Below are 15,312 nucleotides of genomic sequence, written 5' to 3'. Positions count from 1 at the left end.
GAAACATGAGCTCCTTTACACACAATACTTTAAAACAGAACTTCTCAGTGCAGGTCCTGGCAGCACTTCTTTCTTTATTTGTGAGCCCTCATGCACTGTCATTAGCTTCTACTTCTTTGAATATTTATGCATTTTTACCCCATTAGATGGAAAAGAAATGTCTCTGGGCACTTTTCACGTGTTTTGCTTTTTCATGTGTTTTCTCCATAATTGGTGACAGAAAGTTTGATGACACCGCCCAAATCCTAGTGAAGTAATGCCGACCAGAGGTAGTGTATGTTTTGAAAAGTGAAGTGAATAAAGACACAGTAGTGAACTGCGCTGGGCTCTCCCTCGCTTTTCCACATCACTCCCACCACACGCCTCTTAGCCTTTCACCAAGTGTCATGAGAACGACCAGCGATGGAGGTGACGCTTGTTGTGTCTGAGCAGAAAAACCACCTCACAGTCGTCTCCAAATCTCAACTACTGGATGGCAAAGTGCTCTTTCCAGTAGCACAGACTTGGGCCCATGGGACTGGTGGGCAACAAACATGGTAAACTCCTGCCTTCCTCTGCATCAGGACATGTGGAACACTGTCTTTTGTCTTTACACTGCAGATTGGTTATTATTCCGAACACGCACGGTAAAATCCTCTCATATGGCTGCCAAAAACAAGTTAAAAATCCACACAGTGCCGGACTGCCGAATGTCCAATATCCACACAGAGTAACTCAGAGTACTGTACTGACTACTGTACTTCCTCTTTGTCGGTGTCGGTGGGTGGGGGGGGTTTCTCTCTCTTTTCAACTGTGAAATGTGAGCTCGTGAGAGCACAGTAAGATCGGTGTGAAACTGTGCTCCATCGTGCCCTGTTCTAGCTTTGAGCCAGTACTGTACATTAACAGTAAATGTACGAAGGATGTACAGTTCAGTAGTGTGAAGTGAGGGAGACCTCAGCACTAACGGCTGGGCGCGTCCGGACTCACCCTCTGTTGCCATGCCAACCGCACTGTCAAGTGTCAAGTAGCGGTGGTTCAAATATCATTGTGGTTCGTGAGGTTTTATCACCGCAATCTTTCGAAAAACTGACAGCAATTATTATTAACCAGTAAATAATTGATTTGCACCCCCAACACACACACGCGCGCGTGCACGCACATGCCTGCCATGCCATGGCATGGGCTGAACTCTCGTTCTTCCCTCGGAAACCACACAATGATTATTTATAATAAGACCGAAGTACTTGGACTTGTTTTTGAAACTGATTTTTGTTTAAAAATAAAAAAAAGGTAAACAAGTTATTTCACAGGCACGGAAGCAGACTTTTTAAACGGAAACAAGGCCCCGAACTGCATACAGCGCTTTTGCCGAGTAAAAACCCGTAGAATAAACCGATTTAATTTTAGTACTCTACTGGACTTTCACTTCACTCCACCCTCTACTGTACAGCGTTGCTACATTAAAGGAAATACCGACGTCGAGCAGCTCAGCGTAACGTCATCATAGCGTCGTGCGTGGGGGAGGGGCAACAGGCTGGCCAGCCAATCGTGGCTCCGCTATGCAAATGAGCACACGCATTCCTACGCAGCGAAGAAGCGAGCGGCGCTCGAACGTCGACTCGTGCGGCGGTCACTTTGGTCACTTTGTCGCTCTTTCGCGGTCACACTGTGACGATTCGTCGTCGTCTTGTCACTTTGTTACCAGCACGGGCAACGGCGGCGGCACAAGACAAGGCACCTTGAATGGCGCTCCGGCTCTGAGTCACACAGAGAGACAGACGGATAGCGCGAGCGAGCGAGCAGCAGAGAAAGATGAAGTTGTGGGTAAGTTAGTTACCTCAGCGCTACTGGATTTTGTGTGAATGTTTGTGTAGCTCTCAGACGGGCTGTTAGTGTATAAACAGGCCAGGTATCTTTGTTTGTGTACTGTAGCTCACTGTACTGCTCAATCAATCAATGTTCGCAAAGTGAAGCAAGCAGGGATGGTCTGGAGCTGGCCTCCTCGCGCCACAACTTGTGGCACAAGTGTGTGTGTGAGTGAGTGAGTGTGTGTGTGAGAGAGAGAGAGAGAGAGAGAGAGAGAGAGAGAGAGAGAAACCGTCACAGTTTTAACGCGCATTTCTGACTATGTAAAGCACGTTGCATTCAGTGAGGGAACTGAGCCCCGTTGTCTACAGAGAACCTTCCGCAGTGATTTACCACAGTGAGCCAGTGTCATGATGTGGGCACCTCTGTTGACTCCTGTACTGATGTGGTCCTTTATCTCTGGCTCACATGGTGGTTCCGTTTGCCATGGCTCCAAAATCAAAAGTCCTCATGCTCTTAATTTTTGTCCCTGATGACTGGTTGGAATGAGCTCCCTGCGTCCCTCAGAGCTGCTGAATCCCTCCCACACTGAAGGAGGGCCTCGAACCCATCTCTTTGAGAGCCACTTTTCTCCTGATCTCCTGGGAGCTCCATCAATGAGTCCAACACCATCTGCTACGATTGTCTACGTATTTGTTATTTGAATGTCACTTCTATAAGAGCTGCTGGATGGATGTGAACCAGCAATGTGCGTGTATTTCCTCGGAGCTGTATGTCATTGCAGAGAAGAGTGTGATGAATGAATAAGTGTAAATGACAACCTAAGTTGACACCAAATTGTAATTGACTGGTTATGAAACACACACACACACACACACACACACACACGGAGGATGCAAAGGACCAAGGAATCAGTGCAGAGTTTCTCTGGAAGACACTTAGCGATACATCCTGTTTTATCAGACACGGCACCCTCAAATGGGGCCAACGGAGGGTGCAGTGATCAAAGATGTGGACTTGTAACTGGAAAGGTGCTGCCTTGAGCCCCATTCCCCACCACTGGCCTGGTGTAATGCCCATACATGCTATAATTACACAGCAGAGTTACACATTAGGGGGCGCGGTGGTGCAGCGGGTTTGGCCGGATCCCGCTCTCTGGTGAGTCTGGGGTTCGAGTCCTGACTGTGGTGCCTTGCAGTGGACTGTTGTCTCGTCCTGGGTGTGTGTCCCCCAAGCCTTGCACCCTGTGTTTCGGGGTTAGGCTTGGGGTTCAGGCTGTGTGTGTGTGTGTGTGTGTGAGTGAGTGAGTGAGTGAATTACACAGTAAGTCACCATGCAAGAGCAATGTAGCTTTGTTTTTGCTTGAGGAATTATATCTTATTTGTTTTTAATCTCATTTATGCTTTCAATTGTGTAGCAATAGTCTGCTGATATTTCTCAGATGAAATAATAGTAATTGAAACTGTGACTTGACTTTGAAGAAAACTGTGTATTTATGTTAGTAATGTGTACATAGATGCACTTTGCCTGAAGAGGACATTTCATCATGTTACTGGGGTCGAGCTACAGTCTTTTTTTCTAAAATTTTACTTTTATCAATATTTTATTCAGTTTTCTGTTTTCAAGACTTTGTTCTTTTTGTGGGGCAAATATCATCTGCATTTCTGTGTCCAGTGATAAAGAAGAGCCAGACAGGGCACCGGGTCGATTCAGCTCGCTTCTGCAGTGTTTACAGTGTGTGTCAGGTGTTGCTGACTGTTAGCCATCAATAACAAGATGATGAGTGTTGCACATGTTTATGGGATGAATCAGTCAACAATTATTATCGATGCAGAGTTTGTAGACACAACGCGTTTCCATTTCCAGTCGCTGTAAAATAGTTTAAATTTTCGTGTTGCCCAGAGTTCTGTAGTGCGTTTTTGACAGCAATGTGCAGTATATATTCAAGACTAGCACAGGATCTGCCCCGTGAATAAATTGAGGTATGTCTCCATTAGTACGGCTTTACTGATTGCGATGTAGTGGACAGGTTTACGGCTAAATCCAGCCAGCTGTAAAGGACTGCCTGAGGAAGTGGGAGGAGGTGGGAAGGTGCCACACGGAGGCCACACTCTTCGGTGGAGCTTGCCCAGCTCCCCGACTCTCCGGCACCCTTTTGGAGGGGAAAGAGTGTTTCCTGAGCGAAGTCATCCATACCCGCCGTAACCTTCGTGCGGACAGCGAGGACCCATCCGCGGAAGGCTGCTCCTGTCTTTGCTTGGGGTCCCTGGTCCAGCATTCTTATGCGGTCACGCGAGGGCTTCTCGCTTTTTCCGCATGCTGTTGGTCTCAAAAAGCGGACCTTTGGTTTGACAGCACTTTCATAAGATTGCTTTGCATTTGTAGACGGCGGAAAGGGTGAGAAAGAGGAAGAGCTGCGGCTGGGAGAACTGCAGCCTCAAGCTGTGCACTGAGCGTTTGCACCTCTGTGTGACGTACGTCTGCTCGCAGCGTGGAAAGTGTGTGAAGTGGCAGAAAGAAGCTCCAAGCCACTCGGTGAACGTTAATAACTCCGCGCGCGCGTGCGTGCGTGTGTGTGTGTGTGTGTGTGTGTGGGGATCATGACCGCGCCTGTTTGCTCTTTCTTATCAAGTCCACATGGACTGTTTGTGTCTCGCTCTGTTTGACTGTAAATTGTCTCCTGGTTACTGTGATTTACTCTTGCTCCCAGGTTTCGCAGCTCGCTTCCAGGAACCGGCAGTTCTCCCCCTCGGTATGCTGCTTCACGCGTAGGGCCGCACAGAACTGTGGCCAGTGGCTGTCTTGTGTTGAATGGAAAATCCCTTGCTGTGGGCAGGGCCAGTTGCCATGGCAACTCACCTCAAGGTGTGTCAGCCAGAGGTGTGTGGCGTGACCCCAGACACACAATTGCTCATCTGTGCAGTAGTGTGGGGGGAGGGGGGCAGTTTTCCTCTCTGTCTATGCAGGCCTGCAGTGTGTGTGTGTCTGTGTGCACCAAAGGCCGTTGCCCGTGTGAAAAGTCTCTGCTGGTCCTTGTGTGCCTTTGTTACTAATCTAAATACTTTTTAACATGTATTTACATTAATTCATTTAGCAGATGCTTTTCCTCATTCAGAAGTGAAACCTTGGTATTCACATTGCAAAGCCGGACGTCGTGTGTGTGTGTGTGTGTGTGTGCGCGTGTGCGCGTGCGTGCGCTCGCACTCAGGAGAGAGCCCCTGGGTCCTGTAAGTGCAACTCCTGCTGTCGTCACATGTTAATGTGTGATGCGTAGATTGACTCCACCTTCTTTTGCTCTGCTGTAGTGCAACAGGCCCTTTGAAAGAGTGTCGAGTGGAAAGGCTGCGTGTGTTCCTGCTCATGTTGAGCGACAGTCGGTATCCGCTCTTTGAGGGGAAGCTGCAGCTGCCTGAGCGCAGCGGTGTCGACGCATCCGGGCCTTTTGCCGTGGCGTCGTGTCGCACAGAGGTCGACGGGCTGCTGCTGTGGCTCCGTGAGGTTCAGACGTGTGTGTTGGGGCTCTTCTGAGAAGCTGCTGTGTCTCTCTCTCTGTGTCATCGTTGTTGTTGTTGTTGTTGTTGTTGTTAATATTCATAATAAATATAGCTGCTGCGTGGATCCCTCAGCCCTTGCAGTGTCTGAGCTGAGAGAGATGACGAGTTACGAATGATCACGGTGACTCATGGCAGCGGTTCAAAGGTACACAGATAGCAGCCTGACACAGGAACTTACTGCTGTTCCAATAAACCTTCTAATATGCACAACACACACATTTCTCGTTCCCACAGATCTCATTGTGGACAACAATAGGAAACACAGCTCTGATAGCAAGTAGAATGACTTCATATTTACATCTGTACTGCTTCTGACACACACTTTGAGCGAACTGCTCACTGGTTATTGCACGTGGGGATTTTTTGAGCAGAATTGCTGGAGGTCCTCGCTGCACATGCTGATGTAACAGTTCCTTACAAAGTGTGTTGACCGTGAGCAGCGACCGCGGTCGGCCTTGGTGACCGCTGTCATAATGAAACGTAATATATAATAAAATGTATATGGGGCGCTTAGCACACAGTAAAGGCGAAACTGTGTGTCCCTGTAACCCCCCCCCCAACTCCCCACAGGGTGCGATGGCCCGGGCGCTGTACGACAACGTGCCCGAGTCCCCAGAGGAGCTGGCCTTCCGCAAGGGGGACATCCTCACGGTCATTGAGCAGAACACAGGTGGCCTTGAAGGCTGGTGGCTCTGCTCGCTGCACGGGAGGCAGGGCATCGCCCCTGGAAACCGCCTCAAGCTGCTTGTCGGACCAGGGTGCGAGGCCCCATCCCCGCACCCCGCTAATCACCTCCAGGGTCCGGGGAAGCAGGATGGGCTGTACCAGGTGCCTCTGGGGAAGGAGGTTTACCAGGTGCCGCAGCCAACCGGACGGGCCACTGGGGCCACTGATGCCACTCCAGACAAGGTATTTACCTCAAAATACACCATTCGGTACTTTATGTTACAGTAATACCGTTACCTTTTTACCGTTTTACCCTTTTGAGTGACTAACATGCTGAGCAGGTATGCGTGGGTGCCTGGGCACTATCGTGAGTCACCCAGGTGAGGGTGTGTCGCTCTGGAAATCAGTGGGCATGTGCTCTGTTCTGCTCCTTGTCACACATGAAGGCACTCACTCGCTTCCTTGTCGTGGTCTGAGCAGGTGCTGACCCCAGTGCGTGTGGGCCAGTCTTACGCCTTTGACCAGTCCCCGGGTGTCCAGCAGGACCTTTACGATGTGCCACCGGTCCGGACGCAGGAGGTGAGCGTGCGCGAGTGTGTTAATGCACTGACCCGGTGGGGAGTACACAGAATGGTGTCACAGGATGACCGCTTGTCATTCCAGGTGTATGACATTCCCCCGAGCCAGCAGGTGGGGTCTGTGCTCCCAAGGCAGCTCGGCACACTGCGCTCACAAGGGGTGTATGACATCCCGCCTGCTGTGCGTGGGGTATGTGGTCAGAAAACCCACCGAACGGCCCGCCGCCCTCCACGTTTGCCTGACTTTCCCTGAGTGTAGCAGTCCGTACCTCGCCGTACCAGACTCTGGCTTGCTCTATTACACATTTCAATGCCAAGAAGTCGCTCTGCAGTTGTGTTGACGGTGTGCGGTCTCCAGTTTGCCACATCGAGACGGCCACCCTGTCGCACACGGGGGGACAAAGAAGCCAGAAGAGTTTCACGTTGAGAAGTCAGATTTTCCCTGAGAACGTCATCATACGGTTTGGAGCGGGAGGCAGGAGGGGCAACAGCACTGCAGTGGAGCTTCAAGCGCATTGCTCTGACCACTGACGCTGACTCTGATTGTTTTGTAAAGAGGAAAAGTGTGAAGCTGCTATTTGCGTCTGTTTTCATCGCTTTCTTGTGTATACGGCTCATGGCAAAGATGTCATTAACCATGTCACAGATTTCAAAGCCGGTGCTGCTTCAAGGGGTTACTGTGGTAACTGTGAGCACCACCCAAGGTGTGGTTGAGTGGGACGCTGCAGATGGTCGCATGCATGAAAACAGCAAATAGCAATTCTTTCCAGAACAAGAGGTCTAGGCGTTGCTTGGTTGCACCCTGCACTGTTCAGGTAACCTGCTCTGCTTCCTGCAGGTTTACTCCGTCCCGCCAAGCCACAGCAGCCCCGCTCCGCCTGAGAGGTGCTATGATTTCCCGCAGCCCTTCCAACCACAGCCAGGCGGCATCTACGACGTTCCCTCCACCGTGCTCGCCCACGTGCACCCTGACGTCAGCCTGAAGAAAGGCTCCTCTGGCAGCAGCAGCAGCAGCGGGAGTTGTGTATACGACGTGCCCCCCACACAGCAGTCTGCTGGTGGCCACAGGGACGTGTACGACATGCCGCGCGGGGCACGTTTCTCTCAACCACGGGGCCCCCAGCCGCTGGGTGACGTGTTGGACGGCGTACGCCACTTGTCTCTCGCTGGGGAGGTGGAGCCTGCGCGGGAGCAGGCCTTTGACCCTGTCGTGCAGCAGGTAGCCGGGCCGCTGCAGTCCGCGAACGCCGCTGTGCAAGTGCTGCTGGGCCTGGCAGCGTCGCCCTGCTGGAGGACAGGGCCGTTCATGGAGCAGCACGATGCCGAGCTGAGGGGCGCCGCAGACTCGCTGTGCGCGGCGCTGGCCGATCTCCTGCTCCTGGGCCGAGGGGCGCTGGGAGGTGCTGCTGCTCTGTTGGAGCCCAGCCTACGGGACAGACTGCGGCAGCAGCTGCAGAGACTGGACGACTCCCTACGGATCACGCAGCAGAGCAGCCGCACCTTGGACTCGGCCAGCTGGGCTCCGCCTGTGCCGCCGGGCAGCCGCGACGACCTGGACCGCCTGCTCGTGGTGTGTCGCGGCGTGTCGGATGACATCAGGCAGCTCGCCGCCACCTTCGCCGCCGGAGGGGACCTGCTCTTCGGGAGCGTCGTGCTTCCGGAAGCCAAGCAGGAGTGGGGGCCAACACGGCCGTTTCCCCTGCCCTGGGACACGCAGCAGGAGACGCTGAGTGGTGCAAGCCCAGAGCGCTGTGTCAAGAGCTGGATGGAAGACTACGACTACGTGCATCTGCAGGTGGGTTCTCGGGCTGGGCTGGGACCGACTGCTGCGTTTACCTAAGTGTCTGTACTTTGGCGACTGTCAGCGTTTGCACCGTCTAAGATATTGGGCATTTGAGCTGTTTTTATTTGCCATCACTGACCGTGACACCTGTGTGCAAAGTGACTTGCGTTGTCTGCTGTGTGCACTTATTCATGTACCTGATGCTCTTCTCCAGAGCAACTTACAGCTACTTCGGCCAAGTATAATTTGTACTCTATCCGTTGAGGGTAATTATTTGGATCAAGGTTACTGCAGGGCGGGTGCAGATTCAAGGACTAACCAGTATGGCACCTGTTGTCCCCTCAGTTCTGTACTGTATACATTTACATTTATTCACTTGGCAGATGCTTTTCTCCAAAGCGACTTCTGATGGATACTATGTAGTGTTCTTACCCCACACACCTTTTTCACCACGGTGACTTACACTGCTAGATACACTACTTACACTGGGTCACTCATCCGTACATCCGTGGAACACTCTCTCTCTGTCACTTACACACTATGGGGGAACCTGAACAGCATGTCATTGGACTGTAAGAGGAAACCCACGCGGAGATGGAGAGATCATGCAAACTCCACACAGACTGAGCGGGGATCGAACCCACTTCCTCTCACACCACCCAGGCGCTGTGAGACAGCAGAGCTATATACTAGGGAATGCGGCCTTCGCTCTGCTTTAATGACGTGGATTGAAGTGTATCAGTTGACCGTGTGTTCAGCAGGTCTTGTCTGCATCCAGTCCGTGACCGTATAGCTTCACGATGTGAAACTGGCTCCACGCTGTAGTAGGACAGTGGCACAGCAGATGGTGCTGGTGCCTCACAGCTCCTGGGCTATGGGTTTGGATCTGGCCTACAGTCCTCGATCATTTTACGTGGAGTGGAGTTTGCATGTTCTCATTGTCTTCATGTGGGTTTCCTCCCGCAGTCTCCGGTAAGTCCAGGGTAAACCCCCTTCCCAACCCCCAGTGCTCCTTTGCTTCACAGGGCAAAGAGGAGTTTGAACGGCAGCAGCAGGAGTTGCTGGAGAAGGAGAACATTTTGAAGCAGAACAAGATCCAGCTGGAAGAGGAGCAGGTAATGCTGAGAGCCTCCCAAGGCCGTCCTTCCTGGCCCCTGACCCCACCGTTGCTGAACGTGAAAGCACAGTGAAATTCCTGAGGAGCTCGCTGTGGGAGCCCTGCTTTCGTCTCTTCAGCTGCAAACACATTTCCTGCACTGTAAAAGCATCTTCAGAGTACAGGGCTGTTTTCATCCAGTTCAAGTAGTTTTTATTGTCATTCCTCTATACAACTTGTGTACAGTGGGACGAAATGTCATTTCTTTGGAGACCATGGTGGTGCAACACAGAACAGAGCACAAGACAGTAAATAAATGCACGGGACAGGACGCGGGTATGGCTGCGAGCTGTAGGCAGTTGCGGAGTAGTGTAGTGCCGAGTTAATTGTTTGATGGAGCCAGGTGAGTGTTGGGAGGCAGCTGGGTGTTGAGTAGTCTGCCTCAGGGACTGCCCGCCTTCCATGTGCACCTCAGATGTCCCACAGCTGTGATTTAATTTGTGCCAAGCGACACGGGCAGGTGCGCATGGAAGGCAGGCGACTTATGATCGGAAACGGTCTTGTTTAAAGGAGTAACGTTGACGTTGCGAACACATCCACCACCACGAGCTGCGTCCACGTATGCCAGTCGCTATGCTAACTGTGAAAATAGCGCTAAAGTGCACCTGCAGACCTCGTCAGGGCTGCTGGCAGCTCACGTCCGCAGTGCTTTAACGCAGCGTCTCTTTCCTCCTCCTCTCGCAGCTCAAGCAGTACAAGCAGCTGGAACAGGAGGTGATCCGGCCCGTGGAGAACGATGCCCCCGAGTGGATTTCCCAGCAGCCTGCCTCCACGGGAGGCGGGGCTGCACTGTGCGGGCGGGACCAGCAGTTGCTGCGCTTCTACTCGGAGCAGTGCAGCGCGCACTTTGCCACGTTTCTGAACGCCGTGGACGCCTTCTTTGCCTGCGTTGGCGCTGGACAGCCGCCCCGCGTGTTCGTGGCGCACAGCAAGCTGGTCATCCTCAGCGCCCACAAGCTGGTCTTCATCGGCGACACGCTCTCGCGGCAGGTGGCCGCCCCCCAGGTGGCCCACCGTGTCATGGACGGCAGCAACGCGCTGTGCCAGATCCTCAAGACAGTGGTGGGGGCCACCAAGATGGCTGCGCTGCGCTACCCCAACACGGCTGCGCTGCAGGAGATGGTGGACCGCGTGACACTGCTGTCCCACCAGGCAGCGCAGTTCAAAGCACAGCTGCAGCAGGCGTCCGGACCGTGAACGCGGTGCCCCACGTGTCGGTGTCAGCGTCAGCCTATTGTGTGTATGTCATGGAGGAGAAAGTGACAAGTGTTGTGGATTTTGATAAATCTCCCCACGATAAAATGCCTGCCTGTGTATGTTTCTCTGCTATTTAGTTGTTTGGGGTGAACAGGAGTTAGTTGAATCCTGCACCTTCTGCAGGCCCGCCTTCAAAGCGCAGATGAAGGAATAAAGTTTCTACTAAGTGTTTTGAGAAGGGTCCGGCGCAAGAAAAACCTTTGCTGAGAGTGACGCTTATCCTCAGCAGTTTCTCTCAAACTTAATCCAAAAGTTTGCCCTGCACTTTGAATGTATTCACATATGTTTGTGACCCTTAGCTTTATCTGTATATGCAAAGTTTTCAAATGTGTTGTATAAAATATGCTTCTGCTGGTAGTGGAGCTTGAGTGACAAGTGATTGGGGATTTTCAGAACTCTAAGCAGTTTGTGCACGCAGAGGACGGCAGGACACTGGAGGAGCAAGGAGCTCAGCCACGGTCATGTCCCGCACAGAACGCAACGCTACGCATCAAGCGCAGTTGCGCGCGCACACCTTCACGGTGCTGCACACACTGACAAGTCAACGTTCACTTCACAAAATAAATATTCTTGTTTACAAAACACTTTTATTAAGACAGCCACATGGAGTAAATGAAAAACTTAAAAAGCAGCCACATGTCAACCGATTTGTTCTATACTGAAGAGCTTGGCAACACGAGGGCCCCTTACAACGTAGGGTCCTACATCCACACGTGGTCCCTGATGGCAGCGCCCCTCTGAGTAGTGCCCTCTGGTGGCCGGCCGATGTGCCAAAAACTAGGGAGAGCAATGAAAATGAATCTGAAATCATGGAAGCTCTCAGTTGCTCATTTAGGTCTTCGTTGCTTCTTACAGTCAGGTGCCTGGTTCGAGACTATGGTGAGCTACGCTTTTACACGTGACATGACACGAGAGACCCAGTGGGGGTGACGGGACGTGCAAGTGGCTGTGTCAAACGCACAACACACGTAAAGCACAGGGAAGCAAAGGGCCCGGCTTCGATGCCGTCTCTGGTGCTCATCGGAGGGACGTGTGTAGACAGCCCTTGCTGAGGAAGCAGACAGCTCTAGCTGGCATCTTGTGGTGAGACGATTCTCTGCCGGGGTGCCTTGGCCCGATGCCGAGGGGTGGGGGGTCTCTCGGCCCCAGAGCGTGGCAGCTCGGCATCAGCCTGCTGGGGGCTGGTGTCACCCACCAGCTCGCGCAGGAACTTGAACTTGGACAGGAAGAGCTGCCAGACCACATACCAGCCTGCGGAACAACGACAGGAGGACAGGTCCATGGGTAAAACTCAATGAGGATGGACTCAATGAGTACCGCGGTGAGATCAAGTCCCTTTAGCTGAGCATTACTCGTACTTTATACTCACCAAAGAACATGAAGATGCTGAAAGCCTTTACAGATGCGGCCACTATCTTTTTTTTTAAGTACCCAGCTCAAGCGTATTACAGCAGAAGTGACAGTCAAATCCGGGTCTTGCGTCTGCAAAGCAGCAGGCCCAACATGCAGGGCGGAAGGGCTGCGTCTCAGTCCCAGTACGGTGCAGCACCGGGGGGCCCCTCTAAGGGCCATCTTAGCACCCTTCCTGTTTACCACAGACTTTAAGTACACTGCTGGGGCAGCTAGTAGCACAGTGGTCAGCACTGCTACCTTTGGACCCAAAGGCTGTAGGGTTGAATCCCACCTCCAGCTGTAGTACCCTTGGCTTGAGGAAGGTACTTACCCTAAAGCGCTCAAGTAAAATTGTCGAGCTGTATCAATAGATAAATAATGGTAATCAGCTTGACAGCTGGGTGCAAACGGCAGGTCAATACTGCTTAAACTAAGAGAGGGTGATCTAGTTAGGAGGTCCAGGGGAGCACTGTGTCCAGCCCTCAGCGAGGGAGAGGAAGTGAAGGGGGTCATGATGCAAAGTACCTGGTTGGGCACTTGGGCAACAGCCTGCAGTGGTCTTATATTGATTATGATTCAATGGTTAGATTTATGAACAAATACCGTTACCAACAGGCTTCCCCTTCCAAAATGTGTTTGAAAGTTAAGGATATGATGATTGTCTAAGTGTGACACCTCTTACCTGCCTGTGTCGCTCTCCATGTCTTTCTCCCTCCATACCTGTCTGTCTCCTACCTGCCCATCTTTCTCTCTCTCTCTCTCTCTCCAGCCTTTCCGCGTACGACGCCGGTACGTCGTCGTGTCGCACGCGCTATTTGTTACTTTCTAGTATAAGTATTAGTCGTCACCACAGTAAGACTGAAGCCTCCCTCCCAGGCTGCCGAAAGCTGCGCACTCACCGAAGAGCATGAAGAGCAGCACGCAGAGCAGGGTGGCCACGATGACCACGACGGTGAGGCCGAGGCTTTGCCACATCCTCCTGCTCCTTTAACACACCGACAGTGTGTGTGAGCGAGCCTGGTGGTCCCTCGCTTTCTTTTCTCGGTAACTCTGTCTCCGTGGTGGACCGCGCCGCGCCGCGCGCGGCTGAAAAAGATTAGAAGCAAACGGCTAGAGCCGCGGTTCCTACGGACGGACTACAGACACACTTGTCATGAGAAGACTAAAATAAAGCACACGATCCACCTACATCTTTGAGATATAAAAGTGTTCTGCAGAACAACTTTGCAGACATCACAAGATCGTATGAATCCACCGTCCACGGTTAAAAGGACGCAGGCATCCTGTTGCGCTGACTTCTGGGTATTGTAGTTAGAGTATAAGGCATTACGCTGTACATGGAACGCTAAATCACCGTCCAGTATTCAAAGAGCGCAGGCATCCTGTTGCGCTGACTTATGGGTATTGTAGTTACAGCGTAAGTGCCGTGTACCAGTTCTCAAGTTTCAAGTTTTATTGTTATAGATACAAGTACCATGTACATGTATCATGAAATTCTTCTTGAATGCTTCTCCACAGACTATGGACAAAGACAGTAGAAATACTGCACAAACAAAACAATGACAATGACAGTGAGTAGTGCAACAGCAGCAACAATAATACCAGTTGACAGTCAGGGAACTCAGAACAGAGAATGAGAATGCTTAAAGTGACAGTGTAATTCACCAATGTGCTTGAGTGGAGCAGTCCAACTCTAGTCACTAAAGGTAGCACATTGGTTAGTGTTGTATACTCTTACAGCAGTTGGGTAAAAGCTGTTCCTGTACCTAGCAGTGCGGGTTCGAATAGACCTGAGCTGCTTTGCAGATGGCAGAGAAGAGAAAAGTGCCCATGTGGGGTAACTATGATCTTTCATGATGCGCATTGTCTTTGAGGCAGCATGTGGTGTAAGTGTCCTGGACTGCTGGTAGCTGCGTGCCGATGATTCCCTGAGCTGTTTTGCCCACCCTCTGTAGGGCTTTCTTGTCCTGTGTGGAGCAGTTGCCACCCCAGGATGTAATACACTCTGTGAGGACAGACTCCACAGCACACCTGTAGAAAGTGGTGAGGACTGTAGTGGACATCCGGGCTTTCTTCAGACGCCTGAGGAAGTGAAGAAATTGATGGGCCTTTTTGATGGTTGATGCTCTGTGCTCAGTCCATGTGAGTTTGGCAGTGAGGGTGACCCCTAGGAATCTGAAGCTGTTCACCCTCTCTACAATGTCCCCTCCTATGTAGATGGGTGCATGAGCTATATCCTGTTTCCTGAAGTCAGTCACCAGCTCCTTAGTTTTACTGATATTGAGAGACAGGTTGTTGTCCTGGCACCATTCTGCCAGGAGCCTCACCTCCTCTCTGTAGGTCGTCTCATCGCTGTTGGTGATCGGACCCACAATGGTGGTATCCTCAGCAAACTTCATGATGGTGTTGGAGCTGTGACTGGCCACACAGTCATGTGTGAACAGGGAGTATAGCACTGGGCTCAGGACGCTTCCCTGTGGAGTGCCAGTGTTGAGGATCAGTGGGGTGGAGGTATTAATGCCAATCTGCACACGCTGGGGTCTGTTGGTGAGGAAATCCAGGATCCAGTTACACAATGCGGCACTCGGTCCCAGCCCTAGTAGTTTCTGGATCAGCTTGGTTGGGATGATAGTGTTAAATACTGAGCTATAGTCTATAAACAGTAGCCTTGCATAGCAGTTTTTATTATCCAGGTGAGACAGAATGGTGTGAAGTGTGTGTGATATCATGTCTTCAGTGGATCTGTTGTGGCGTTAGGCAAACTGCAGTGGGTCCAGAGTGTCTGGGATGGTGTCCTTGATGTGTCCCAGCACCAGCCTCTCAAAGCATTTCATTGCAATGGGGGTCAGTGCCACTGGGCGATAGTCATTAAGGCAGATCACTTTGTTCTTCTTAGGAATGGGGATGATTGGTGTTTGAAATGGTGGTGTTTTTGAAACAAGTGGGTATAGTTGAGCTTTTTAAGGAGGTGTTAAATATGTCCATGAAGACAGTAGCCAGTTGGTCACAACATGTTTTTAAAACTCGCCCTGAAATTCCGTCCAGTCCAGCAGCTTTGCAGATGTTGAGTTGGCTAAAAATTTTTCTCACCTGTGCCAGAGACGGTGAGACTGGCATTATCCTGTACTGTGGGGATTC

General features: G+C 51.6%; 2 protein-coding genes across 6 annotated transcripts; one reads left to right on the top strand and one right to left on the bottom strand.

The window, feature by feature from the left end:
• Positions 1–1,574: 1,574 nt before the first annotated feature.
• nedd9 (neural precursor cell expressed, developmentally down-regulated 9) lies at positions 1,575–11,128 on the top strand. 4 transcript variants are annotated; one of them, XM_029248522.1, is made up of 7 exons: positions 1,575–1,806; positions 5,913–6,251; positions 6,489–6,587; positions 6,672–6,776; positions 7,425–8,381; positions 9,395–9,484; positions 10,210–11,128. In XM_029248522.1, exons 1-7 carry the CDS (start codon positions 1,795–1,797, stop codon positions 10,720–10,722), a joined length of 2,115 nt encoding a protein of 704 aa, XP_029104355.1. In that variant the 5' UTR covers positions 1,575–1,794; the 3' UTR covers positions 10,723–11,128. The 4 variants fall into 4 exon arrangements, with proteins under 4 accessions (XP_029104355.1, XP_029104356.1, XP_029104354.1 ...); XM_018747774.2 differs by lacking the exon at positions 1,575–1,806 and adding an exon at positions 5,340–5,487; XM_029248521.1 differs by lacking the exon at positions 1,575–1,806 and having other exon boundaries at positions 5,339–6,251.
• Positions 11,129–11,358: 230 nt separating this feature from the next.
• smim13 (small integral membrane protein 13) lies at positions 11,359–13,459 on the bottom strand. Of its 2 annotated transcripts, XM_018747846.2 has the most exons (3): positions 13,364–13,459; positions 13,074–13,260; positions 11,359–12,033 (listed from the first exon to the last, which is right to left on the bottom strand). In XM_018747846.2, exons 2-3 carry the CDS (start codon positions 13,147–13,149, stop codon positions 11,849–11,851), a joined length of 261 nt encoding a protein of 86 aa, XP_018603362.1. In that variant the 5' UTR covers positions 13,150–13,260; positions 13,364–13,459; the 3' UTR covers positions 11,359–11,848. The 2 variants fall into 2 exon arrangements, with proteins under 2 accessions (XP_018603362.1, XP_018603361.1); XM_018747845.2 differs by having other exon boundaries at positions 13,074–13,449.
• Positions 13,460–15,312: the final 1,853 nt, after the last annotated feature.

This window comes from Scleropages formosus, chromosome 23 (genome assembly GCF_900964775.1).
Source record: "Scleropages formosus chromosome 23, fSclFor1.1, whole genome shotgun sequence".
Lineage (NCBI taxonomy): Eukaryota > Metazoa > Chordata > Actinopteri > Osteoglossiformes > Osteoglossidae > Scleropages > Scleropages formosus.
The sequence above is the reverse complement of the archived record's forward strand: the minus strand, read 5'-3'. Positions and strand labels throughout refer to the sequence as shown.